The 28,000-nt window shown below is 44.9% G+C and overlaps 1 protein-coding gene across 2 annotated transcripts; it reads right to left on the reverse strand.

Moving 5' to 3' along the window:
• Positions 1–323: 323 nt before the first annotated feature.
• DIXDC1 (DIX domain containing 1) lies at positions 324–27,967 on the reverse strand. Of its 2 annotated transcripts, XM_061368362.1 has the most exons (20): positions 27,519–27,967; positions 20,053–20,182; positions 19,278–19,403; positions 18,250–18,499; positions 16,921–17,028; positions 12,921–13,033; positions 11,785–11,933; positions 8,829–8,918; positions 8,669–8,722; positions 8,135–8,185; positions 7,023–7,127; positions 6,431–6,484; positions 5,583–5,675; positions 5,420–5,491; positions 4,639–4,725; positions 4,337–4,498; positions 4,147–4,213; positions 3,397–3,505; positions 2,754–2,862; positions 324–1,823 (listed from the first exon to the last, which is right to left on the reverse strand). In XM_061368362.1, the coding sequence occupies exons 1-20, from the start codon at positions 27,576–27,578 to the stop codon at positions 1,743–1,745; spliced, it is 2,070 nt and encodes a 689-aa protein (XP_061224346.1). In that variant the 5' UTR covers positions 27,579–27,967; the 3' UTR covers positions 324–1,742. The 2 variants fall into 2 exon arrangements, with proteins under 2 accessions (XP_061224346.1, XP_061224348.1); XM_061368364.1 differs by lacking the exons at positions 16,921–17,028; positions 18,250–18,499; positions 19,278–19,403; positions 20,053–20,182; positions 27,519–27,967 and adding an exon at positions 14,697–16,692.
• Positions 27,968–28,000: the final 33 nt, after the last annotated feature.

A 28,000-nucleotide genomic window follows, 5' to 3' on the forward strand; every position in this document is an offset into this window, starting at 1 on the left:
ATTTCCCCCCTGCAGACCATTGATGAACTTGTTAATTGATGAACTTTCCTACTGCTGTCTGTAAGGAGAATGTCACCATAACAAATTGTCCAGAAGAGGAGGCATGTTGTGTTGTGCCAATGTGGCACAGAGCCACGTAACAGCCTCGAACTACTTCCTGAACAGTGAAGCAGTGAGAAGATAAATAGTATTGTTGATGCCTGTTAAAGCTGTCATAATACAAAACCCAGCAGGAACTGGTTGGACTTCCATAGTAAAATAAAAGTTATGAGCCCAGTGTTGTGTTAACAGAAGACAATACAAAACATCTCAGCAACCATGAGAAAATGAGCAAAACACAGTATAATGCGTGCAGAAATATACAGAACGCACTTGCACTAGTATAAAAATATCCACAGTCCTCAGACAAATGTAAACTGGTACAAAATAATTCCAAGAACAGGAACATGTTTACAAAAGGACACGTTAATATAAAACCAGGATCAGCTTCTCCCAGACTCATGCGCAGCACAGACACACAGGTAGGCCACGGAAGGGCCACATGTACCGAGAATGAGCAGAGCCTTGACTTGCTGTAAGTCAACAGTGTCTGTGGTACATTGCAGCCAGCACTCTGGAAATTCAACTGACTGCCAGCAGAGGGTCAGAGCAAACAAAACCAACCCCCACAAAACCAAAAAAACCCATCCTCAGGGATTTTAGGGCTTGTCCTTCCCCCAGTAGTCATTTATTTTCTGATCATTCAGGCACCGCAGGAGCAGGCATACCAGGGAACTGGTGGGGTAAGCGATGGGGTTTATCCTGCTGGTGTGGGTAAGTATTTGGTGGCTCTGGCAATGAGTATACAGCAGCACACAGTGATACCTGTGCACAAACTGTCTGCCTTGCTGAAAGAGGAGAGGGCAGGAAAGCAGAGAGAAAGAGGCTCAACAAGGAGAGGGGCTGGAGTACCTTGGGGAAGCAGCCGATTCCAGCTCCCCCACAAACTAAATCCTTCAGCAAATAAGCAAGCATCAAGATCCCACAGTCCCCATGGAGACAAAACAAACCCAGGATGCCTCAGAGGTGGGTACAGCTTTGGAGAGCACGTGGGAGAAGCAGGGCTAAGAAACGGAAGCCTGAGTTTGGGAGAGAGATTTGCCAAGCTGGTGATCTTTGCTTTAGACCTTGCGTAAAACCTCCTGAAGACTCTCTTCCCTCCTGAGATCACTTTTCTATACTGTTATGTCCAGAATGTCCAGGAAGTTCAGTCTGCTCCTGCAGCACATGCATATCTAGAACCAAAGTTGGTAAAACCTTCAGCTCGTGTAATCTAGAGGCTGCGTCTGACTCTCAAAGGCAAAGGTTCACATTTTTTGCCATTGGTGCAGATCTGTGTAATCACATGTACAAGAAACAGACTTGTAATGCTCTGATCACAGTCTGCAGCACGTACTGCAGGAATGGAGAAGCAGAGGAAGGGAGCAATGCATCATTAAGGCCTTCAGGGTTTAGTTGACAAGACAAAGCAAGGTGTTTCTTTCCCATGGACCTGTCATTTAAGTCTCAGAACGCTGCGTTTGGGCACTGAAAGTCAGATGCTGGGTGTCCATGCACACAGCATGCATTGCTTTTTGTTTGCTGAGAAGCTCTCTTTTTTTGGCAGCTTGATTTGGACTCTTTCCAGCACACAGGCTGTTGGCCATTCTTTGAGTTCAGCAGCTAGTTACAGGTTTCCATAGTGACAAGACTTAAAAGCTTGATTAATTCTCTCCATGGTCTTCTTCCACCCAGGCCACAATTTTCCCCTCCCAACCAGGAATGATGTCATCATCATGGAATACCTACAGAACATAAAGAAGGGAGTTCAGCCATGTCTGGAGTCTGGACACCACTCTTGTACAGTGTGCGTGGATGCATTAAGTCAGAAATCCTAGTTCAGATTTGACTGCACATCCCAAAGAACATGTACCTTATCCATTATTCACATGTCTGAGTAATCTTTTGGGGGTTTAGGTAAAAAAAAGTCAAGCCAAACCAAACCAACAGATGAGGCCCCTTCTTTAACCAGCAGCCTTCAAGATTATTGGCATGTATTTGACAGGAAAGGTAAAATGAAGAGAGGAAACATGCCTTTCCTGATCCAGACTGCAATCTTGCAGAATGGCTGCATAGCCAGCAGACTGCTTCCAGAGAGGATAACCCTGTGCACTTGTCTTAACCAATTTGTGAAACAGGAACTATTGCAATAACCTTTAATGAATCCAATCCTCACTCACACCAGCTGAGCATAAAGGGGGCTGTAATGCAGTACATGAAGGAAAAGATGTCACAAATGGAGTTATCTCTGGAAAACCTTTAAAAGGATGTATGAGAATGTTGTTGGTTTGGGTTGTTTTTTTTTTTTAATAAACCACATTTGCCTAAAGTGTCTCTCACTGCAACAGGTTTTATAAAGGCACTTAAAGGGCTAGAAGTGTAGCCTGGGTTCTTGAACAGTGTGCCCTGAGACATGGTGTGCCACAGACTGTCTTTGCCAATAGCCAGCTCTGCCCAAGAGGCTCTGCAATCCCCAGGCAACTGCAATCACGTTCATGTAATTGCTCTGTCTGGGTATGAAAACATCCCACTTTAGCACCTTAATCTGCAGAAATACACAGCTTGTTTGGGGGCAAAATCAAAGATTTCATTAACTCAGAAGTGAGGTGACCACAGACCCCAGGATTGTGCTGTTAACACCCAAAGTGGCTGATTGATAGCTGAATTTCACTTACCTCCTCCTTGACTGTGCCAAACTCTGGATCCAGGGCTTTGAAATGGTACCGGTGAGTTCCTTCACGATCAATAGCTACTTTAAAATCCTTCAGAGTCACTTCCCCTAACCTGCAAGGGAAGACTTTGGCACTATCCTATGGTACACTATTACCAGGTTTAGCTCAAGTGTAGTAACACGGCATGCAGAGCCACAGCACAAGTCTAGTTAGGCATGTGGGACCCTGGCCAGAGGAATGTGAAAAGTGTGTCCCCTCCAGAAACACAACTGTCAACCCCAAGGTTGTCTTCAGAGGAACAATTGCCTCCTGATTCACAAAGAACAGCCTTTTTCACTTTCTCTTTTCCATTGACAGCCATATTTATCCTGTATTATATGCCACAGTAGAGCTGCTTGGCTGCTTTCTCCTGCTCTTGCAAGTTATTGAAAAGAGGTGGATCTCTTATGGCTCTAAAATAATTGCATCATCTAGGGGACTGCTTTACGCAGTTTTCCCCAGACAATAGTATGAAATCCAATGCCCAAGTTAACACACAGCAAATTTGTGCTAGTTGTGACCATATCCAGAAGAGATCAGAGATCATTGCATTAAGGGAAACAAGCACCCCCCACATCCGTGTCAGCAAGGTGAAGCCAGACCTCACCTCTTTGGTATGTTGACCATGAAAGGTGTGAGGGAGCGGTCAGTGAAGTATAACACTTTGGTGCAGGCACTGGTGCTCATCACGGGTGTGCTGTGAGAATGAGGCAGTTCTGCAAAGAAAAGCGCACAGTCATGGGGGAACAGCCTGTCTCCTACAACAGGAAACAAAAGGGGTGGCTCTATCTTTTCCCAGTACCTACAGTCTCCTACAGGCTCACTGAATTTCTAGGTAACGTTTACAACCCGTATTGGGAAATACGACATTCATAATGATGAAAAGCAAATGTGAAACGTGGTGTCAGAACGGACTGTGCCGTTATGCTTGTATGAAATGAGAATGTACGAGTGTTAGACACTGACAGCAGAAGAGGGGAAGAGGCAACTGCAGTTACCTGTGTCCACTAGATGGTGCAAACCAGCAGGAAAGCTGAAACAGCATCGCATTTCCCACTCATCCCAAGGAAAATTGTTTGTCATATTTATACTGCGGTACTACTGAAGTGGCCCAAACAGACTCCCACTGTGACGGTGCTTTACAAACAAGCAGCCACAGATTGCCTCTGCCCCGCTTCCTTTGCAGCAAAGTCTAATCTGTACAGAAAAGGACTAGGAGGAGGAAAGTCAGCTCTGGTGAAGGGACCAAGACGCTGGAGATGGCAGATTCCCAGGGAGATACTACACCTTGGACTTTGGCCAGCAAACCTAAGGAGTGAATTTGGCAATTGGAAGGCTGGAGGTCAAAGACACTTACTGGATTTGGGAGGCCAGGAGTCTCTACACTCATTTGTTGCTCGGCTTCCTGGTGATTTCCCCCGGGTCTAGGGTGCAAAGCCAAAAGAGTGAGAAAAAGGTGTCACCAGTTGGAGCCCCCATTGCTGCTTAGCTCTGGGTTGTGTGTGAGGGGAGGAAGTTAAGAGCAAAGTGCCCTAGGAAGCCTTTACCCTTCTCTCTTGCCTCTTCTGTGTTTCCACATGGTACAGGCGTTCCATTAGGCTGGAGATGCCTTGCTCCAGGCTGTCAATCGTGTGATGCTGTGGATCGTGGCCACTGAAACTGTTCCTGAGGCTGCGAAGAGCATCACGAACCAGTTGCAAGTCATTTGTCTGCCCAAGAGACCATAAGTCAGTCAGACTAACTCCAGGCTGCTCTCTTCCCATCTAAAGCCACAGATCTTAGAAAGGGGAAATATCTTTGGAGCCTTCATCTGCATCTGGCTGGGAAAACTGCCCATAGGTACACTTACCCCTCGGTGTGTTGTAGGAGCAGCTCCTTTCCCTGCTGTCTGGAGGAAGCCATTGCTCTGAGCACCGTGACCACTGCAAGCCATCACCTGTTCAGGGGAACATGCATGTGCCACTAGGAATGCAAGTGTTAGGACCTCCCCAAAGATTCCAGTTTGTGAACATCAAGATGATGAGAGAGCATGAAAACTTCCCACATTAGTGATATCCCATCTTCTACCAGGTAAATACACTCATTAAGGAAAGTGCAGGCTGTCTATAGGACATGATTCCTCTCATACAGGTGGAGAAGAGGCAGAGTCAGGAAAGAGCTTGCTGCTACATCAGAGTGCTCTACAAGTTCTAGTGAGTGTTCAAGTGGCACTGTGCTGGGACTGATACTGGGGCTGGCACACTTTCCAACAAGACAGTTCCAAGTGCTCAATAGCAGGGTCAGTAGGAAAAGGAGGAGATAAGAAGCTTAACCATTAGCTACGGTTTGAGCTGAAGCTAGACGCCAAGAACCTCTGGCTTCCACTCCTGTGCTTCCCTCCCTATTTCATCTCTTAGGATTTTGACACAAGACACTAAGCCAGAGTGCTCATGCTGAGAGCCTTGCTAAGATGGATGCTTTATGTAGTCTGGCTGCCTTGGTTATGGCACTGACAATGAGATCACAGAGCCAGGCCATTCTCGGATGAAGTGGATGATTTCTGGAGATAAGTAGCTAAAGGGTGCTGGACAGCACTGTTAGAAAGAAACATCATTCCAACCGTCTGATGTGTAGACCAAGTCTTCCCATACCTCTTCAGCCTCTCTCTTCATGCAGTGAACTAGCAGGGCCTCTTTGTGCTCCAGCTCCCTCTCCAAATCCACCTGAGGGGAGTAGAAGAGTCAGCACAAACCAAGCCACCAAAGTAAGTGCCAGCTCTCAAGGCATCACCTCAGGGCACCACCTGCTCCATACCTGCTGGTAGTTGGCCTCAGAAAGCTGCCTAAGCATTTCATCCAGTTTGGTCTGATGCTGCTGTAAATGCCGGTCCTTCTGGCACAGTTCTTTCTGCAACACAGTCATCAAGAGAAACATCAGAGAAGCTGTGGATGGCCCATCCTTGGCAGTTTTTAAGGCCAGGTTGTATGGGGCTTTGAGAAACTTGGTCTAGTGGAAGGTGTCACTACCCATGGTAGGGGTTTTGGAACTGGATGAGCTTTAAGGTTGCTTCCAACCGAAACCACTCTATGAAACCATTCCATGATTCTATAATCAGGACAGCAAGTAGGGCTCACAGTCATCTTACCGTGGCAGGGAAGGTTATGACACCTGCCACGATAAGGTTCCTCTACATGCTGACTTACACAATGTGTGTACTTCCACCTACATGTTAGAACTAAGTGTCGAGGCTTGCTTTAAAAAGATCAGTCAGGTAGTAGTAGCCTGGAGTCCCCTTGCCCAGCAGAGATCCACAACTGAGGCCAGATAACTGTCCCAGAGAAAACAGATTCCTGAGGGATCAGTGGACAGTCGGGTGGCCCAACTTAACCTGTAGGCTTCTGCACAAGTGTTAGATACTCAGCAAGCAACCACAGCAAAACCATGACAATAAGAGATCTATAAAAAGCTGTGGACAGAACACAAAGAACATCCAATCCCTCCCTTTCATTACAAACAACCAGGCTATTGCAACTTATTAATTATCCAGGGTGCCATTCCCAGGGGTGACTGAGTGCCAGGGAGACAGCAGTCACGTTCACAAAACTGAAGAACCACCAGATGCTGCCCCCAGCAAAGCCTCCAGTGATGAGAGGTTCCATTACCTTGTATTCTGCCAGCAGCCGGTTTCTCTCGTCAACCTTCCTCTGAAGGTCAACCTGCAGAAATAACAGAGAGGTGTGAGGTCGGTACTCCCAGAGAGTTAGTGACAACCTCTTTGTCCCTTGCTCTAAAGGGTGACCTGGGACCAAGTATCTGCAGAGTTCAAGGGAACTCGTGTCTCAGGATGCAGCCTTTCTGACAGGACACTTCCTTCCTTGCCCTTCTCTCTGCAGAGGGAGACTGTACATGGTGGCTCCACCTGCCAAAGTGCCACTTGCTAATCCAGGGAGCACAGTTAGGAAGGAAGACTGCAGCTGTACTGAAAACATTATGGATGGAAAGCACCACCCTGTTGCACTTGAAGGTCTTGGAGGACAGGAAATGAAAGCGAAGAATAAGCAACTCCAGTGAGTCCCACATCTGGCAAATAGACTGTGTGCAGTTTTCACTCTGCAGAGACCTTTGACTGGTCGTTCACTATCCCACGACCCCACGAACTATGCTGCAACCACCAACTCCACACCCTGTGACTGCTGGAGCCCTCAGGGCCACCAGCCTCCTAAAATAATCTAACCCTCAGCAGCAGTGACTCACGTTCTGGTTGTGCAATTCCTCCTTGTCCATGTTTGCTCTCAGCAGTTCCTGCTTTAGCTGAAGAACTGACGCATCCTGTTGAATCAGCCTTTGCTGTAAAGCATCCTAGGAAAACATGTTATCTGTGGGTAGGTGCAAGACAGAGACAGAAACCCTTCCCTGGGAAGCAAGTGACCTACATGAGTGGCTGTAACAGAGTGGGGCCACTCACAGGGCTCCAGAGAGCTCACCCAATGGGCCCTCAGTCCTTCTGCCTTTGTCTTAGGTAAAAGTAATTTCCCTGCCAACATTCTAGCCATAGGAGACAGAGGGATTTCTGTGCTTCTACCTGGATTTTCAGCTCCAGAAGTGCCCTGATAATTTACTCTTATGAAAGAAAACAGCAGTGTCCTTAGAGGGTCCTTTCAGTGGCCTACAGCTGGTGCCTGCAGCCATACGACTGCAACATCTAGGGGGCAAAAAAAGGCCAATGTCAGCTAAGGACACAAGCAAACTCAGTGTGACCTAGTCTCTGTTAAGAGGCCAATGTCAGGACTAATTCTGCACCTTTCACTCATTGTTACCCAGAAGCCAAGAGCTCTACCTTGGATAGCTACTGCTGTTTGCTTCCTTCACGGGAGCCTGACAGGCAGCTCTAAAAATACCTCTGCTCAGGAATACACTGTTAGTGTGCAGAACTCCAGGGGGAAGAACTGAGCAAACAGGAGCCAGAATTGTGAACAATGCTGCAGCTGAAGAGGACAAAGATTCCCCTGTGCTCTTTTTCCTCTACTGTCAAGAACAAGTTCACTGGGCCAATTCTACTGTGCCTACCACAAGATGGGGGGGGGAAGCTGTGAGAACCACGCAAACATCTATACCTCATGTTTTCTTTAGGGGAAACAGACAAAAGAGAGGACATTTGACCACAATCCTACAGAGAGAAACACAGCTCAGGAGACCTAACTCCTTGGGCCTGCCTTAACTGTAGTCTCTTCCTGGAGCTTGAAACAGATCATAAGATCCCCCACCATAAAGTCCCCTAAATACACCTCCCTCAGAAGTGTATGGGTGCTTCTGGCCCTACTTGTGCACTGCAAACTCTAGCATTTAGGAAGGGTCCCTTTCCTCACCTTTATTCCCTGCAGGTTTCGAGCTTCTTGTTTGTATTTCAGTAGCTCCTTCTGTAAATGCAATACAATCTGATTAAATGGCATCTTGTCACCCCTTCAGAATCAACCAAAGTCAGTGTTCTCTGTCCCCAGGCACCTGCTCCAGAAGAAAGCACATCCCACCTTTTCCCACAGATCAAAAAGTGTGTCAGGCCCTGAGTCATTTTAATGAGTAATACTCAATACATTTTAATAAGTAATGCATTTAATGGGTGCTGTCCCACAAACTTATTAACTGCTAATATGAATACAATAAACACTTCACAGCCATCTACTGTGAGAGCTCTCTGGGTCAATGAATTATGGCCTCGGGGAAGCAGGTGCATACACTCCTGGAGGGATGGAGTTCCCATGCAGGAGAATATGGAAACAGAATTACAGCCCTAACACAATACATCCTCCATGCCATCTGTTCTGCTGTCCACCAACCCCTGCTTCAAATCAAGCAGAGTCTGCAAAGAGCTCTTGACCCAAAACCTCTCTTTCCCCTCTAACCTTTAAGTCTTGGTTTTCTTCCATGCTCTGGTCCAGGCGACTTCGGATTATGATCTGAATGTAAAATACCATGTTTGTTATTGTGCATGACACTTCCCTGTGGCAGAAAAGTGCAAAGGGCAGCTTAGTCAGAGAAATGTAGGTACAGCAATGTGCTTACCAGCTGCTCTTCAGGGCAGGCTCCACGTTCGCAAAGTTCAAAGGACCCTTCCTGCTCATCCTCAGGTAAAGACCCATTGAGCAGCAAAGCCTGGGAAGATGAAGGAAAAAATCTCCTTCTCAGGGGTTTTAAAGGAAAATAGGCAACCTGCAGCTCTGGCAACAGTCATGGACAGCAACAGTCTCTCAACAGTGTCATTTTCTATTTCTGCTTATTCCCTTCAAAAAACAGCACCTTGTTCAGGAATGAACAAGAAGATTTATCCACTGAGAAATCTCTCTCAGAGATCTGTCAGCCAATAATCTTGCCCATGGAAAGACCAAACACGAACAACTACTAAGATTTTTGGAGAGTGACATCTGTCTCAGGGTAGCATTCACTACAGTAACAGTAAAAACAGTAAAAGTCTAAAGCCCACTGAACCATCTTTACATTGTAAGGGTTCTTTCCTGGAATGAGACTGAAGTATCCCCTGCTTAAAGAAGCCATTCTCCTCACCACATGTCTATAAAAGACTTTAGAAACAGGCTGCTCAGGGAAGCCTCATTCTGTTCTACTAGACAAGGCTGAGATGCATTCAGAACTGTTGTCCAAGTGAGGGAAAAGCCCTTGCCCACCCAGACAGTGAAAACCAAGCTATTGCCCTGTGCTTCAGGAAGGCTACTAGAAGCACAGCGATACCTCCTTCAGCAGCTCCAAAGTAGCCTAGATATCTGTGAAAAGATGCCAGAATTCCTACAGTAGACTGAACCAGCCTGAAGGAGGAAAAAGTGCACTACGGGAAGTGTGACTAGCAGGCCAAGGCCAGATCTCCAGCAAGATATACCCTAGTGGTTTTCCCTAGCTGATGGCCTTCACATTGACCTTTCTGCTTTTAACTTCCAGGACTCAGGGCACCTGGTATGTGCCAGGATGTTGCATACAACTGCACACATTGGGAAGAGTCATGCCTCTTTCTTTGAGTTAGATTTCTAGTTTATTTCTACTTTAATTCCATGGCTAAAACCAAAATGTCCCATTTGCAGCAATACTCCAGTTCAGCCCCAGATGACTTCAAGGCAGTTCAGGTTCTGCCTGCTGATAGAATCTTCCACTAAAGAGCTACAACTGCTGCCAAACAGCAAATAGCAATCTGCACTCAGTTAATGCAGAAGTTTTTTGGAAAAGTGTTTCCTGAGTGCCTCCCAAACTCTTCCCTGTGGGAGACTCAAGCAGGAATCACACAGGAACATAAAAAGTTACCACAGTTTTAGTGCCCTATGGGGTATACATACATCAGATCCTTGATATTTCGATCAAACTCTCATGAACTGGAGGCTCTTAAGTATTGAGTAAGAGCAGGAAAATCAATTAATCAAATCCAATTTCTTGGCTAGCAGCATCAGCTGCCTCTTCTTACTCCCAGGGGATGAGGGGGCAGCAAATGCCAGCTGCTCACCCTCACTCCTGAAACAGGGGGCTAGGACTGGAGGAACAGAACATACCAGTCCCTCCAGTGCTGCCTCTCCCTGCTCGCATTGGGCACATAACACAACTGGATTTTACTGGTGAACCAAGCCAGGGTTGTTGGGTTTTTTTTTGTGTTGAGTCTTTTGTTTCCTGCCCATTGTCCAAAGGGAAAATGGCCTCTGATCTGCACCCCACCCTCCGTCCCCGCTGCCTGTGCTTCTCACACAATCTCTGCTTTGTTTACTGGCACATAAATATTTACAATTCAAAGCCAGTATGGTTCCCAGCACAAACAGAAAGGAATATCCCTGAGAGAGTTCAGGGTCTTTACCATATGGATCAGGGGCTCTACTCCCCATGCAGAGTCAAACACATCGGGCTGAGGGTCATTGGTTGGGGGGGACTGGAACAGGGCAGCGAGGAAAAGGTCCCACAGATAGTTTTGTAGAGAATGTGCCCAGCTCACGGAAAGACTGATGCAAGCCTCTGTGAATCTTGATTGATTTCCTGACATTCCTTGTCTCTCTGCATTACTTCCGATCACAAATCACAGAAAGGCTGCTCTATTCTCTCAGGCTGCTAACAAAACCTGCAGGCTGGTAAGTGCCCTGGTGAAGAAGGGGAGTCCCTGCCCCAGCACATGGGAAAACACTGCTGCATCTTTACATTTGGCATAGTAACAAATGTGCTTTGCATAGTGCCAGCACACAGAGGAGTTAGCCTAGCATGACAGGACAGGGCACCAAGCCAGTGAACCCACCTTAAGATCTGGACTCCAACCAAAAGACAACACAGATGTAAGCTCCTTCTCAACACAAGCTTTGTTTTAGATTCTCTACAGTGGTTCCATTCTTACCTGCATTCAGTGTGCCCTTTGACCTCTCACAGTCCACTTAAATTACTATCGGTGAGTATCACTGATTGTCAGTCCTTATAGCAACATGTTCTGGCTCTCTCCACACCCTTCTCTCTCCCTACCAAGTAAGAGCCTGAAATCATGTCAAGTTCAAGTTTTGGAGAAGTCTGAGCCAAGAAAAAGAAAAGATAGTGTCTGACTGGTGTTAAACATCCTTTCTTTGAAACCCTGGTAAATATACTGGGGCTGGGGAAGTTGCAGCTATCTTTCTTCCTTCCCTGGGCTCTTTTGGTTAAGCATGCTACACAGTGATGGGGGCCAAGCATACCCTGCCTCAAGGAAGACTGCGGCTGGATCCACCTGTCTTCTAAAATACATCTGGGACACTGGAAAGGGCAGTTTTGGCATTCCCCATTCTGGAAAATGTGACCAGCACAAAATCACAATTGCAGGAGCCAAGAGGGCCTAAACAGTGCAAGAGAGATGTGAAAGTGCTAAGTCAGCAGCATTCTGTTGGTGCATAAGCTTTCCACTGGCTGCAGCCAATATACCCCAATACACACTATCCACACTATCAGAAATACCTCCTCATTCTGATGGGAAAAGAAATGTATGTGAGAGGGAATGCTGGCTGAGAAGACAATCTATTACCTGCAAGCCTGAAATCATCTTCTTTGCTTCCTCCATTTCCTTTTCCAAATGGTCCTGTTGTTCCAAAAGCTGCTCCTCCCATGAATTCTCCAAATATGACCCAGGGTTCCCAGCTTGCCACTCAGGCTGGAAATGAGATTCTGTCTCTTCTGGAAGACAGAACAGCCAAATGTGGTCATGGCAGACAGAGGAGTCCAGAAAAGACTTCCATCACACAACGACTGCCAGCTGTCTGCACTATCACTAACAAACCAGCATGTCTTCGAGCCTGTACCAAGGAAGTTGCTACAGGTGTGACATCTTGTCTAATCTAAAAGATTTATGTCCCATTCTATATGCAAAGGATGCTTTCCTGAATACATATGTATTAAAGATAAGCATCCTTCCTCTTTGTTAATTTTGCTGCATCTAATTCCCCGGTACTGGAGATTTCAAAGCACATCACAGGGGACAATACCCTGCACCATGTGTGGCAGAAATTACCTAAGGAGAGAAAAGCAACCGTGGGATTTGAAGAGTATATCCTAGCTTTAGAAGGTGCATCAAGGACCCACTAAAGGCAACATAAACAGTATTTCTACTTGTCAAATAACATGGCTTTCCCTAGGTGGACAGCACACCTAATTCTAAACCAGACTTTCCTCTTAATAGCAAAGTTTAATAGCCTTGCATGGCTTTCCTGATCCCTACAGCATAAGCTGCATCACTGGTTAGCTACCATCCACTGGCTAGGCCAAGCATTTCCTAGGAGAGCTTCTCTGTCACTTCCTCTTGGATGCTAACCAGAAAGAGTTACTATTAGACTGCATTTTTCAGAAGGAAAAGAAACCAACAAACAACAAAAATGGATTTGAAAACTTCTTTGAAAACCTCTTTCAATCTGCCTGAAAATTTTAAGTGCAAACTGACCATATCACAGGGCATTTGTGGCAATTCAGCAATGGACTTCTCAATGCAAACATCATGACAATACTAAACATGTATGGTGTGATTTGAGGGTTAAAAGTTTTGGGATTCAGTTTTACGTGAACAGATTTTCTACATTCATTTCAGTCACCAGGGAACTTTTCAGCAAGTTTACATCACAAACAAATGCTCATGAAAATGTGAGCTGTAAAGCATTATCTGCAAGGTACCTGTTTTAGTTTCTGTTTCTTCAGTGTGGATGATCACAAGTCTTTCCTTCTCCTCTGATGGGGCTACAGTGGACTCGCTCTTCACACTGTGGGTAGGACTAGGTGATGTAAGACTGCAGAGGAATGGAGAAACAGTTACTTTAGTGCTGATCAGCATCGTCCTCATCTAAGATAAAAGTGAACATGCAGGCAGGCTTCTTGAAACTAGGAATTATCTTCACGCTAGAGAAGCCATTAACAAACCAAACTGGGCATGTAACTTTTCTATCACTCCACATCAGTGTTATAGTACTCTAAATGATAAGTAGCACAACGTGCCTCTTCATTTTCCTTAACCGAATGCAAGCTTGAGACTGTTATCAGAGAATTCACATACACTCATACAGGTATGAGACCACACTCTACTGAAGGTCAGCTCAGAAATTACTTAGTGTGAGCCTTATATTCATACTGCAAGCAGAACAAAAAGTCACCCTGGCTTGCTTCATCTCTTGCTGCAGCTTTCAGAAGCACTACTTAGCTAACTTGAAAACCCAAGGGCAAAACATTTTATAAGTCAGATACCAGTCACCCATGTTTTGAGTTAAAACTTCTTGAAAGCACCCACATCTTGTCACTGAAGCCATCTCAGCTGACTGAGGTTCAAGCAATCCTTTTCAGACATTCTTCCTAAATTCATCACCCAGACAACATCAAAAGGTAGCTGAAGCTCACTGACCCATTCAGTGTACCTCTAAAGTCGCAGGAACTAATCCTTGCAAGTGTGAGAAGGAGTTAATTTTTCATTCTCCCCAACACAGAAACAAAGGACAGAGAACAAAAAGAAAACAGTATAGAAATAATAGAATAGGTTTAGAAAAATAAGAGGCTTCAACAGCTCGTCTTCCGCATCTTCCCAGCACTGCTGCTACATATTCCACCGCTCTCTCACAGAATCAGAAAAAGCCTGCAATAGAGATGGAAATGACTTGCTACCAGCTCCTGTCTGGTCTACTCCCACAGCCAGTGCTGGCCTACTTCTCATTTATATTACAGCCCTTCAAGCAGTCTAGTGTTAATGGTCCAGACTAAATGGACTTTCACCATGTTAAAGGAAGAGACTGATGCAACTTACTAAGTGAAAGAGTAACCATCTTCTAATGGGGATTTCTAACAGCTACAGTACTGCTCTTTCCTGCTCAAACAGGGTGCACATGACTGTTAAAAGGGTCCAGGAGGGTGGGGTTAAGTGGTCCTTACAGGTCTCCCCAACACAGAGAGTTTGACAGATAATTGATTAGGGATTCCTTTGTCCACAGTCTCCTTTGCAGGCAGGTTCCCTACCTCTCAAAACATGCCAAACAATCCAAGAGCTACTGAGATGCACTCAGATGAAGCAGTAGCAGTGATCAGGTTGCCTCTTACATTATGCCTTCAGGTTAATGCTGGAAACATTTCTACAGTTTCTTTATTGATCACCAAATCAACAGATTATGAAATATCCACTGATGTAATTTGTTCTTTAAAGTACATACAATCCATGATTAAAGCATGCAGAAGGAAGTGCTGGGAATTAAAGCTATTAAAGACAGATTTATGAATGCGAACTGTTCCACTTTATTCCTTTTACCAATTGGTTTCCTAACACATATCCTTTCTCCACCGATTCCCAGAGCTGCCAGTGCTTGCACAGTCAAGGCTTTAGGGCAACATCCCCAGCGATAAGTCTGAATCCTCATCATTTTAATAAACACCCCATCCCTGCCGTTTCAAATGACAATGGCAACAATCGCTCACCATTTGACCTGCTTCCCTCCCATGATCCCACTTTAACCTTTCGCCTCACAGAATCCGTTTCCCGGGGAGCCTCAGGATTCTGGCTACAGACATGCCTTGTCCCTTCACATGCTCGGAATTCAGTGCAGAAAACACTAGGTCCTGTCAAACTACTGGAGAGATATTTTCAAGCCGCTCCACATTAGCCGGAAGATTCACAGCAGAAAGGAAAAAACAACCAAAACCCTCAGGGTCTTTGCAAGAAGCCGTCAGATGGCAGATCAGCAGCCCACACACATGGATCTGATTCCAGAGTCAGGGATTCTGAAGCCCAGGTTTTGCTTTTGCTGGTTTTCCTCTCGGGTTATTCATCTTTTGCTGCTGCATTTCGGCCACCTGGACACCCAGTTGTTTTCATCACAAGGACCGTGATCAGAATTGCCAGTGGTGTTTCTCATCCCATTCTGCCCTCTTTAGACTCCAGGCACCTGCTGCAGATGCCAAGGAACAGCCGAGAGAAGGTGCTCCTGCAAGCAGTAGGTTCCCTCTCCTCCAGGCTCGGATGCAGTGTCGGAAGACAGCATGCAGTACTTCCCAACCCTGTGCACGGCTTCCTCTTCCTCGGTATCTCCAGCTCCCTCTCCCTCCTGCTGTCACACAGGCTGTGCAAGGCAGAGCCTTTTCTCTGAGATGCGTGGCTCAGAGTGGGGGAGGGAAGGCTGGTGGAAGGGGAGGGGAATGGGAGATGGGTGGGTGAGGGGCTCAGTGGCCTGGGAAACCATCTGATTTTGGCAATTTTTCCATGAATCATTTCAATTGCCTTTGCTTATTAGAGCTTTTGTCTCTGGGAATTCTCTTATTCGGGCTGTGAGCTCTCTTACTGAAGAGTTAATGCAGAAATGAGCTGATGCTAGGCAGGGGATGCTGCCCTGGGACAGACACAACAGCAGCACAATTAGATGGAGGGGGCTGGCTGCAGTTAATAACCATATCGCTCAAATTAAAGAATAACAATAATAAAAGAAGTGACTTGTTTCTCCCAGCCAATTCTCATAACTAAACTGGTACATTTCCCTCTGAAAGGAAAGAGAAGCAAGCATCTTGTTCTCATCACGAAGCCTGCTATCAGCAGAAGACACCTCCAGGAGCTGGAGATCAGGCTGCTCCAAATTTCTATGAATAGATCACCGATTGCTTATGTGAAGATTCTCACCATAGTTTGTCCTGTCAGTAATATCACCATTACCATATGGTAAAAGAACTCATGATATGATGGGGAAAACCAGAAAACACAACAGGGCGGTTAGGATGTGCAGAGAAATTTTCACTCACCCCCAAAATACAGCCATGTAAGATCAAACAGCAGCTGTCTGACAATCCATCATACGGTAGAAGAGTACACATAAAACATGAGAGGCCTTAAACTGAAGAATGAGTGGAGGGAGCAGCACGTTTCACTCTCTGTCCTACTGAGATTACGTTTGAACAGTCAACACCAAAGTCCTCTGATATAAACCATGAAATCTTGTTGCAAAGACCAGAATATTTACAGCTCCCCCGCAGTGATAGCTTCGAAAGTGCACTCTCTACTGCCATCATGTGGAGGCAGTGGTCCTGGCACACATGGAGCTCCCACACTCCTCCAAACGTGAACGTCCGGATTTACAAATACGAGATCACAATGATACACAGTAAATTTGGGGGAATAAATAAAAAGTATATTTCTTTTCTTCTCTGTTGGGCCAAGCAACCTTAATTCTCAGGTACGCAGATGCCTCTTCTACTGTGGAGCATCAAAAGTGGCCTGAGAAGTCATGTGGAGACGTCCTGTCTGTTGAGAAATTGTCAGTGGCAATCTGTCCTGGGAAAATGAACCTCCTCACTTCCTTCCAAAGGCTCCACCTGTGCATTCAGGCTGGCAGTAAAATCTTCAGCTGCACCCTTCCTAATCCTATTCCCCTGGTGTCCTTGAGGAACACTCCAGAGTTTTAGAAAATTGAAACTCAGAAGCTCTTAGCACTTAGCTATGCAATCATATAATGAATCACATAAATTCTATCACAGCAGTAAGCTACTGCTTCATGTTGTTTCCTGAGGCTTCATTCTCCAGATCAGGAAGCAGACTACATGCTGGGAATCCTCTTTTCTATCAGAGCTAACTAGATCACAGTGATGAGAAAGGGCACTTTAGGCAACATCAGACAAAGGTCCATGAAGGACAGATCATGGCAACAGAGGTCCTTACCTGGAAGAGTGGGACTCCAATGGCATGTTCTGCTGCCCTTCATACTGCTGCACCAGTGCCCGGACACTCCAGTAAGGGTTTTCAATCTCCTCATCCATGTTGCTATTTCTGGAGATAATAATCATAGAATGAGGGAAGCCTCACCTGATGGGAGCAGAAATTCTTGTCTCCAAGAAGGAGAGTAGGAAAGCTAATAAAAGGAAGGTAAGGAGGGGACAGCTAGAAAACTGCTGATCAAGAAAATTCTCCTATCAGGGAGCTCCATTCCACCTTCTTGGTGTGAGGGAAACACAGGCAAACAGGCCCTCCCCTTTTAAACTCATCCTTAACTCTGTGATTAGAAAACTATGAAAGCTCTGGGAAGACAAAGAAAAGAACAGAATTTGCAAATAGCACAAGGACTTGCTTTTCTGAGAAACCCTCTTGGCTCAAGGCAGTTGCAATAGAAAACTTTAACATTTAATTTTTCAACAAGATATAGCATTTCAACCTGATTTCCAAACTGCTTCCCTTGGGCCAAGATAATATGGGCAAATGACCTTCAGCTGTGTAAATTAAACCCTCAGTAGACCACCATCTGGCTGCCATTTAAATGTCATTACTATTATTATTATTATAATCCACATGGCACCTTTTGCAAGTGTTAAATGTCCTTTTCAGAATTACTTCCATTATATACAGAAGCATTTCTTCTGTATATGGATCACCTCCTTTCTTTATGACCAGAACTCCGGTAGGCTGCATCAGCTGATTAACAGTACACAACATACTGCCTATATAGCAGCAAGTGTAACATTGGGATGAACAACAATGTAGAAGACAGAATGGACTTGTACAACAGGCTCAGAACCTCAATTCTGGAAGTAGCTGCTCCCAGATCTGTAACCAGTACCAGTAGTTAAAAGCTTACTGTTGTTTCACTTGAAATGAGAATGTCTCCAAGTAGACAGCACCAAAAAGGGCAGTGTGCTCAGCATGAAATGAGGAAAATGAGGCAGCAGAGTTCCCTCTGGCTTGGCCGTAACAAACTGTTCTCTTTTGCAGTGAGATAACAGAGATGTAGCAGTTATTTTGCTGTAAAACCTGAAATGAACCTGGGATACCTGCAGTCTTCATCAAGAGGCACCCAGGCTAGGTCAGTACTCCCCTGTGTTAGGCCACTATCTATTTAGGTTTTAGTGAGCCTGCAGCGGTTTGCCTCTATTTGTTTGCACAATAATAGAGCTACCTTACACCAGGAACTGTCGGGATAAAGATGGATCTATTTTAGATGAAGTTGTGTCCATCTGCTGACATAATCCGACCTCACAACCAGGGAAAACTCATTACCTCTGTCTGCGCCGGAAAACATCCCGGCCCGATTGCAAGACATCTTGACGAACATCTGCCAGAGCAGCCACTGCTCCTTGGGCCACTGCAGCAGCTGAACGAGGCCTGTGACCTGCAGATGATGCTGACAAGTTTTTCCCCATCGTGACAGCAGGGCTGTGATTCATTGCTCTACCAGAGCCTGGTTTGAAATGAGCAGCTAAGGCCAGGATCAACCTCATGATAGATTTCAAGTTCCCATCAACAATATCTGCAAAATGCAAATAAAGCCAAGGACAATGCCATTAACATGAAGTCCCACCAGAGCTGTATCTGACCAACAAGCATGAAAATAATTAAACCCAATGGGACCATGCCAGTAAATGAGGACTGTGCAAAAAAGACTGCATTATAGCATTGATGCTTAGCTCTGACTGCTTTGTACAGAGCAGCAAACTGACTGCCACCTATAGATCGCATGTTCAAATACTCAGAACACATCTGAATCTTACCTCTGTGCCCATTTCCAGCTCACAATCCAGTGGGTTATGTGGCAGCACATGATAATTACTGAATGCTCACTGGAAAAGTGCAGCAGTTACTGAAGACTACCATTGTGCCAGCAGTCACTTCAATCTGCACATGGAATTTGCATTTGTTTAATACTAAAGACCAGAGAATAGCACTATTTTCTTCAGCAATAGTGTCTTGTACCATAATCTGTAGCATGCTGCAAATGTTAAATAACCAGTTTTAATGATACCATACTAGGCATTTTCCCCAGCATACGAACTAGCTCAAACATGTTGATCTCGAGTTCACTGCAAAAATCTCTGCTAAAAACAAGGGTCACGCACTCCATGTAGTCTGTCATTCAATTTTTCCCCTCTTTCTCATCTAAGGACCACAATCAGAACTGTTACTAAACCACAGGAGGAAAGAAAACCCAAAGCCTCCCCCACAAACCAATACATCATCTGTTTGATATCAAGGACAGAAACAGACCTTCACAAGACAGAATCATCTGCGTTGACCACCAGGGCACATACCTTTTGCTGATGTCTGATGCATGCGGATTTTTTTTGATGCCACAAACTGTAATACTTTCTCCACATTTTCCCTCATCTGCTGCTGGCTGGTGGGGTTGGCCTGAATGCCATTCAACTTCTCACCAGCTAAAGGAGTGAAAGAACTTTGTTAGAGAAGAACCGAACCACTTGGTGTTGTCAGAGGAATTGCTATAGGTGTAGGGCCTGGTGAAAAACTGCAGCCCATGGGAATGACTCACATTGGAGAATGTCCATGCTCCAGCACAGGACCCCCACTTCAGCAGGGGAAGAGTGTGGAAGAGGAGGAGGCAGCAGAGACAATATGCAATGAACTGACCAAAACCCCCATTCCCCATTCCCCTGCACTGCTCATGGGGAGGAGGTAGAGAATTCAGGAGCAAAGTTGAACCCAGGAAGAAGGGAGGATGCCAGCCGGCAGGTCACTCTTCCAAACATGCCACACACTAACACCATTCCTCTACAAGGTAAATCCTTTCATAACTCCATTCCAGCCTTGTGGGAGTTAATATGGTCCCTGACAGATTTAGCACTTCAGCTGTAACTGTCTGCTAAAAATAAGGACTTTGACAGAATTGCATTTATGATCTGCTTTACAATTGTTTTCTTCCAAAGTCACTCCTTCCCCCTCTCCAAGCTCTGACATTGTCGTTAACATCTGCCAGTATGCCTGACAGATGTCAGAGCCAAGGCCAGCCCCTTCTACACAAGCTCTAAAACTGTAAGATGAAAAATAGTGGCATATGGTGTTACTGACCTACAATCTCAATGAGCAAAGCAAGAATGACTCCATCTCGGAGATCCTGTCTGAGGTCTTGGACTGGCTTTATTGTTGGCTTCTTCTTCAGCTGGGAATTCACCCAGGCCACATATGCCTGCAGTTGTTGCTGAAAATAGAAAACAACATGTTTGCACATGATTGCCATTTCGGGGGAAGCTGCATAGCTCTCTCTTTTTCATGTTCACAGATCTCATTGTCTTTTGCCCTTGAAAACAAACACCAGTGGTATCATTCCAAAGCCTGCTGAGCACTAACTGACATCACTGCATACTATGGTGCAGCTCACTCCATGTCAAGCCAGGAAGTGCAAGTAGGCAGTAGGACAGGACTCACGCTCTAAGCACAGCTGAGAAGAGAGATTTTATTATTACATTTAATCCAGGTAGGTGCCAAACAGGTGCTGTTATCCCTCCAGTTTTGGTGCCAGAACTGGTTCACTCACAGTAGAAGCAAGAAACCTTGTGCTATTGCCTACTGAAATACGCCATCTACCAAAAGAAACAACCAGGACAGATTTCCTGGAAGAGACAACAGCCTCTCTCCTTACACTCCTAGCATGGCTCATTTGTACTGTTGCAGAGTCCCCTTCCTCCATTTCCTTGGAGCTGTGCTAACATTTCTAATGGAATTATTTCTATTTCTGTACCTATGGAAAGTGGCTTGCCACAGCACTGCAAGCCGCACCTGCAAGACCTGAGAGCAAGGAGCACTGTCCTTGAAGCCGGTCATGCTGGGTACTGCATCATACAGTTGTGCATGTTGCCACAAAGGGAAGATCGTGAAAACCTTAGGCTCCTCGTCAGTGTTAGGATCCATTTAGCATAAGGCAAAGAACAGATTCACATGACCTTTTCCTTTCCATCCCCCTCTCAGTAACGCTTCCATGGCTAGTAGAAGCACTGGTAACACTGAAATCCATTTGGGCTGGGCTGGTGTGGTACATGGAGGGTAAACAAACATCCATTTATGCGATTACCTCCCTTTTCACTAATCTTCCCTTTATTCTGCTGATGCAGCATGTTTTACAGCTCCATTCTGTATTATCTCAGCAATGTCAGTCAGAGTTTATGCTTTTACAGCCCATCAAAGTCACAATCTGATCACAGCTTCGCTCTTAATTATCCTGGCACAGGAAATCCAACTTTAATCACACCATGGTTCAGTCTGCTGGTTCAGAAAGGCGACTGGACCTGCATTCAATCAGTTCTGCTCACTCAGCAGAGAACTGGACAGCAGAACAGAGGAGATGAGTTTGGGGGACTGCCCAACAGCTTTTGGGAAAAAAAAGGAAGCAGAAGCGGCAGATCTGATGCATGCTTGCTGGAGCAGACTTGGCCTGTCACATGAATTGGATCTGCATGCTCTTCTTTGCAGTAACAGCAATGTTGTGTGTCAGTTTTGCCTATCCAAAATCAATTTATTCAAGCAAGCACCACAGAAAAGATGTAAGTTTGTCTATAGTAATACAGCATCATTATAGGAATATATAAAGATGAATCAAATAGGGTTGCAGCGTGAAAACTGCATCTTGAAATCTATGTGATTTAGGGAAATAATCTTATCACAATTATGTTTAACACCTTGCTGTCATTTTCCAAATAACTTCACAAAGTTCTAAACCATTGTACTGTACTAATCCCACAAGGGCACAGCCCATTCCAGCCTATAGAACATTTGCAATGCATATAGCAATCCATATGGCTCTTCCTTTCAGACACTTCTTTTTCACTTGAGGGAAAAACAGACCCTTCACTAAGCAGTTTGTTTTCTATTTATTTTCACTGAACATTCTTCATGCATTCGTACTAATAGCTGCTGTGATGCTGCAGACTTACATTTCATTAGAAGATTCACTTTGTTGTTTGGTTGGTTTGGCTCCTTTTCCCCCCCTAGTACAGCGTAAGATTTTCCTGCAGAAGTTCAGACAGTTTGGACTGCTCAATATTTCCTGATTTGGCATCCAAAAACTAGAAGATCTAATGACTTTAGCAAGAGACTGCTGCAAAGTCCAGGGAATAAGCTGTCACTTCTGGCAGAGGTGAGTGGGTGACTGAACTTGCCAAGAAAATAAGCTAGAAAAGTTTAGTGACCTCAAAATGGCAAAGTGGTGTTAAATGTATGAAGGGACAAAGCCCACTGACCACTCAGGAGTTTCTGCTTCTCCTTTCATTTTGGTTTGAGCTTCTGATCAGACCAATCTTAAACCTGATACGGTTCACACTCCTGCACCAGTATGTCTTTCAAAACAAGGATTTGCCAGAAGAAAAACATACCCACCTAGTCTAAGATCTACTATGCAGAGCACATGTTATTAGGATTATGGTGGAGTTAAGCTTAATCCTGTTTATGTTAACACAGCTTTGCATTCCAAAAAAAGGCCAGGTTTACCTGTACCTTGCAATAGCCAAAGCAGCTCCCTTACCTGAAGGAAGCTGGAGCCCTGATTGTTCAGTTCCTAGGCACATCACTTTAGGGTGTTTATACGCAAGTCATTCTGGAAGACTTAAAAGACCTTACAGGGCAGGAGAACATCTTTAAAGCAAGGTACTAGGGGCTAACCACAGCTGTAAGGAGTTTCCCAAACTTGCAGGCACTTCTGCTGGGAAATTGTAGGTTAGCACAACACATCTCGGAGTAGGATTTTACTTTGGAACGTATATTCGGTACATACCTTGAAGAAGTGCCTCAGACCTACTGCCTATAGAAAGACAATGATAGAGATCGTTGTCTTTCTACATATCTATAAAGCATATATCTTTATAGATATATATCTATAAAGCATATATCTTTGTGCTTCCAATTTACAGCCAATGATATGAAGGAGGAAAATGCCCTTCCAGGGTCAGCACATTTTTCTCAGTATTCCCTTATTGTTAATTACAATTAAGTGTCATTATCTAGTATTTTCCACAGGTGGAAGAAAAGCAGCAGCACTACTGCAAATCTCCTGTAACATGTAGATGTCCTTGCTATTCTCATTTAACCAGTGCAATTCACCACCTGCTGCTTAGGGCTCATGTTTCTCTCTCTCAACCATCAATGAGTCCAGTCTGCCTGACAGTAAATATAGGTAGATCACAATGCCTTGATATGCTACTCCATCCTTTATTATCAGTGCTATCTACATTACACTGTATAAGGTTAATTTTCACCTCCTCTGAGATTAGGGTATTGCACATTTTGAAAATGGAGATGCGTTCAGAGGGCCTGACCTCGTTCCTATCATGTTACAGTAGATTCCCATATCAGTGTCTGCTAGGAAGAGATTACTTTTCTGCATTCATTTGATAAATGTTTTCTGTAACTTCAAAGACTCAAGCAGCAAAAACCTTTGGGAGTTCTGTGGACCCTTTCTACATTCAGAAATCTGAAGATGGTATCCATTCCTTAAACAAATTCCCTATCACTGCAGGCAGCAATTACTCCTGGATAGAAAGTCATGTAAAATTAATCTTGTTAGGATGTACTCCTTTGAATCAACAGTCAGATACCCATGCCCCAAAATGTTGCTGCCATTCAAAGGTAGGTTGCTTTAGGGGTAATCTCTGGCACTTTTGCAAGATGTTTTAGTGCCTCTGCATTTTCCCCAATCTGGCTTTTTGAAGCCATTTTCTCACACAAGCCGAGTTTCTATGCAAGCATACAGGCAAAAAGCTGAGCCACAAGAGATCTTTTACTGTAAACTGCAAGTATTTTGGAGCACATAATTCACCCTAAATTGTCAAATGATTCCACTACACCCAAACAAAGTCCAAGGTCTGTCAAAACAAGTTGTACTGAGACATTCCCTGATGCTTCAGGAAAGAAAAGGAGCATTGTTCCTTATTTAGCAGAATGCAGTCACTCAGTCACTACCCCTGAACAGACAGGCAAAAAAAGCTTTGTGAGGAGGCTGAGCACACAGTATGACTGAGCAGTGCTTTTTGCAGGCAAGAACCTTTCATATGAAGAAAAAGGAAAGGGACACTCAGTGAGGTTCCCTGGTCCAGGATGAAGGGCACTGAAGGCACATTTAGGACACAGGCTCTGTTCCTCACTCTGACAATGACTTGCTGTAAATTTGGCAGGCCACTTTACCTCTGTGTACCTCAATTTCTACCTATAAGCAGCTGTACTAATTTTAATGTTCCCTATAAAATGCTTTGATAACAATAAATCTTTTACTGTTACTGTACAAATGCACTGTAATATACCCTGCCAAAGGGTAGTCACTGCTATGCAACCAAGTAGTAGCCTGGGTTAGACATACAGTGAACCTCACGCGGGGATTGAATCCTAACTGCTCAGCCCCTAATCCTATATAACAACAAATACATCCTTCCCTTGCTGATAGTCCTATTGCTGGCCAGGGACAAGAGCTTTGGGAAAAATTGATAAGAATCCCCACTAGAGCAAGCAATTGTCTGCTGAAGTACACTGCCATGTAAATCCAGGTGTGGGAAGGCCAAGCTGTGTTTTCTGATGGCTGTACTTGAGGCTTAACAGAATAACAATGCAGCAGCCGCCCATCTCTTGCAGACCAGACAGGTAACCTGGCAAGGTTCATGTGGTTCTTCAGATCCCAGCCTTTCCCACTTTGGCCAAGCCTTAAAACAAGTGTGCCTGATCATCCCCCGGCTATAACAGTGTAGAGTGCATGTAAAATACAACACCAAAGACTCGCAGCAAAACAAATCTGATGTGAAATGACATTTGGTCCTGCTGTGTGGAAAACAGCAGCATCTCTAAAGAGATCCTGTATTTAGTATGTATTCATGCCATATTCATGTACTTAGTGAAACCCAGTCTCTGAGGGATTCACTACTACAGGGAGTTTTTAGTTATGGACTGGTCCTAATGGACTGAACTGGACAAGGAGTCAGAACAGCTCTCTTCAGAGTGAATCCTATTAGCTATAAATAGCACTCATTGCAAGCAGAGGGTGAGTGCAAGTTTCTCCTGCTAAGACTGCAGTTGCAGAGACATTTTAATCATAGATCATGCATACTATACCAAGGGAAACAGACGGGCTACCAGAACAAGACAGTAGCAAGTCTATACTGCCAGAGAATCACTTCAACCAGAAAAGCAAACCAAAATGAAACCCAGGTCATTTCCCATAGCAAGGATTTCAGATCTCACGGATCAGATGCCATCTAATCACATCAAGTCCGCTAACAGAGCAAACCCTGAAGATTGAGAGAGACTGTATGGATGGGAAATCCAGGAAATACCTACTTCATATGCCATTCAGCTAAGAACCCACTACCCAGGGGAGAATATTACATGAAGCACTTGGTGACGGGGTAGGCAATGAGCAGCCTACTAGGGAGAGAACGCAGAACAAACCTTCACTGCACTACTTCTTGCATGCATACTTCTGGGAGTAGCAGTTCTCACACAGAAGGATGTGTGGGTATTTCCCCACGCAGGCAGAGCCTTGTGTGGTAACATTGCATTTCACTTTGCTGCTGTTGGGACACACTGGTTTCAAAACAACCTGTGCCTGGGCTCTTAAAAAATCACTGCCACTTCACTCTCTGGAGAGGTGCCAATCCCAGTCCTGTTGTTCTACGTAATCTCAGAGGAAAAACGTAACTATTTCAAATGATTCATTTTACAAAGGATAGCGACAGAAAAGAATGCAAAGGAACAAAAGAAATTTGCTTGTGGCTGTGTCCGGTAACTTTTCAGGGATGGATTGTTGACCAACATGCTGAATTCGTGAGGCAATTCCTGCAGACCCCCAATTCATTGCTTGTGTTCATTTAAGTCTGACTTTTAATCTTGACATTAACCTGCTAAAGTCATTACACTAGAGACTACTAAACCTAAACATTAGTGTAGGAGCCACTCACTTCCAGCTTTCTAACATCAGAGTGGTGTGTTGTGATCAGATACCTTGGGACACTCTTCCACATTCAGGAAATTGTATAAATAAGCACTTAAGTTACAAGGAGAAGGGGGGGAAGTACAGTTGGTGGATCTAAGCAGAAGACACAGAATTCCACATTTCCAACTGTATCTGTGATGTGTTGCATGTCCTTGCCAAGTCACTTAACCTCTTTGTACCATGGGTTCTGCACTTGCAAAGTTGATTTCAGTTTTACTTCAGTTATAATGTGAAGCGTGTGATGTGGCAGAGAGATCCCAAGTGGGAGACATGACAGTGAATCTGCTTTTATGGTGAGAGAGGAACTCTTTTCCCACAACTGAGAAGTGTGTGGGTAAAACCTGACAGTTAGGGTGGGGCTAGCACTGAATGTAAACAATAATGCTCTCATTATTAATTATATTATTAATATACAGGTTACTATTAGCTTATGCCAGAGAGGGATCTGCTGCCATATAGCACAGGTAGTGTAAGCCTGAGCTAAAGCACTATCTTTAATAGCTAAAAATGAGAGTGAGATACTCTGTGGAGGAGGGGATGGAGTATTTACACAGAGCAATCAAAGGAGGCCTGTGGCTGGCGTGAAGCTGTGAGGCTCAAGTTTCATACCCAGTTTATTTTCCCTCTGATGGCTTAAGCCTAGGAGGGATGTTCATGTATGGAATATGGGGGCAGAACAGTCGGGTGGGGGCTGAGCTTGGCAAAGATGAGGAATGACCAATCACAAACAAAAACAAGGAAGAATAAAATACACTATAAGACTATCTGTGCCACTAGGTGAGAAAGCGGACAGCAGGAACTGCTTGGTTTTAGCACAAGCCCCCACAATTTTCCTTCCTTCTCAGCAGACAGGAAATCATACTCCAGCATGGTCTGCACAAGGCACAGCCAGGCAGTGTCCATAGAGAGACAACAAAATGATTTTCTGTGCACCCTGAAGAGGGAAACTGACAAAAATCTGCATTCCCCATGCAGCTACAGGATCCCCATCTCTGGGACTGCCTGGTGCTTCTCACTCCTTATGATTTATTAGTCTCAGTAACAGCAGAATAAACAAATAAAAACGCCTTTAAATTACCCTTTCCTGACTAAGATGAATTTCAGTCCCTTAAAGATTAAACCTAGAGAACAAGATGGGTAAAAACCAGCCAGCCTTTTCTTTGTCAGCGTCTCCCAAGAAACAAAGCAGATTTACAGGCTTCCAACAGCCTTCAGATGTGGACATTTCATACACTCATGAGAAGAGTTAATTCTGTAAAATAAACCGTGCTCCATAACCTAGTTGCAGTTTGTATGATTTACTGGAACAACGGTAAAGCAGTGAGAAGAGAATAAAAACACCAGCTGCAAACCAGCCACAAACTCTTCAGACAACTACTGCTTACTTACAGAGCCGTGGCTGAGCTACCCAGTATGTCCTCCTGTTAGTAAGTAACCCTCCCACCCTGAAACCTTGCTCATTTTTCTCCTTCTCTGCTCCTCAGAGCCCTGGAAGACACAACAATTCCTGCACAAAAGCATGCTGCCTTCCCCCGGCAAGGTCTGTGCGAGACCTGGGACGTGCATTTACCTCCGTGAAGCCCTCCTGAAGAATATCCAGTAAATTCCCCCTGGCCAAACAAGCGAGCATTCTCCAAGAGCCCACTGACAGGCGAGGGTCTCGGAGTACACAGGGCAGATCTCCCAGCTCTGGTCACAACCTCTTCTTCCTCCTCCCAAAGACAAAGAGTTGGAGCTCATCAGGAACCGCATTCATAGTCCCATATGTGCAGCCCGTTACTGCACACAGATAGTTGAACCAAAGTCAAGGCTCACACTAGGCATGCTCGAGAGGGAGCTGCTGGGGGAGTAGCAGGAGAGATGTCACACGGTTCCTATAGAAACGCTTCATCTTACAAGATGCGAGCTCAGGACTGAGTTGGGGAAAACATCTGAAACCCATTTGCAGCAGCCGTGCTCACGCAAAACCTGATGTGCAAAAGAGATTTTCAAACCCACCAAACAGAGAGCCCTGTATGGCACGGGGGCAGGGAGAGTCAGAGAATAACAAAT

The sequence above is a fragment of the Neopsephotus bourkii genome, unplaced genomic scaffold (assembly GCF_033783945.1).
Source record: "Neopsephotus bourkii isolate Nb327-2 ecotype Australia unplaced genomic scaffold, CSIRO-AGI_Nbou_v1 NB_1433, whole genome shotgun sequence".
Taxonomy (NCBI): Eukaryota; Metazoa; Chordata; class Aves; order Psittaciformes; family Psittacidae; genus Neopsephotus; species Neopsephotus bourkii.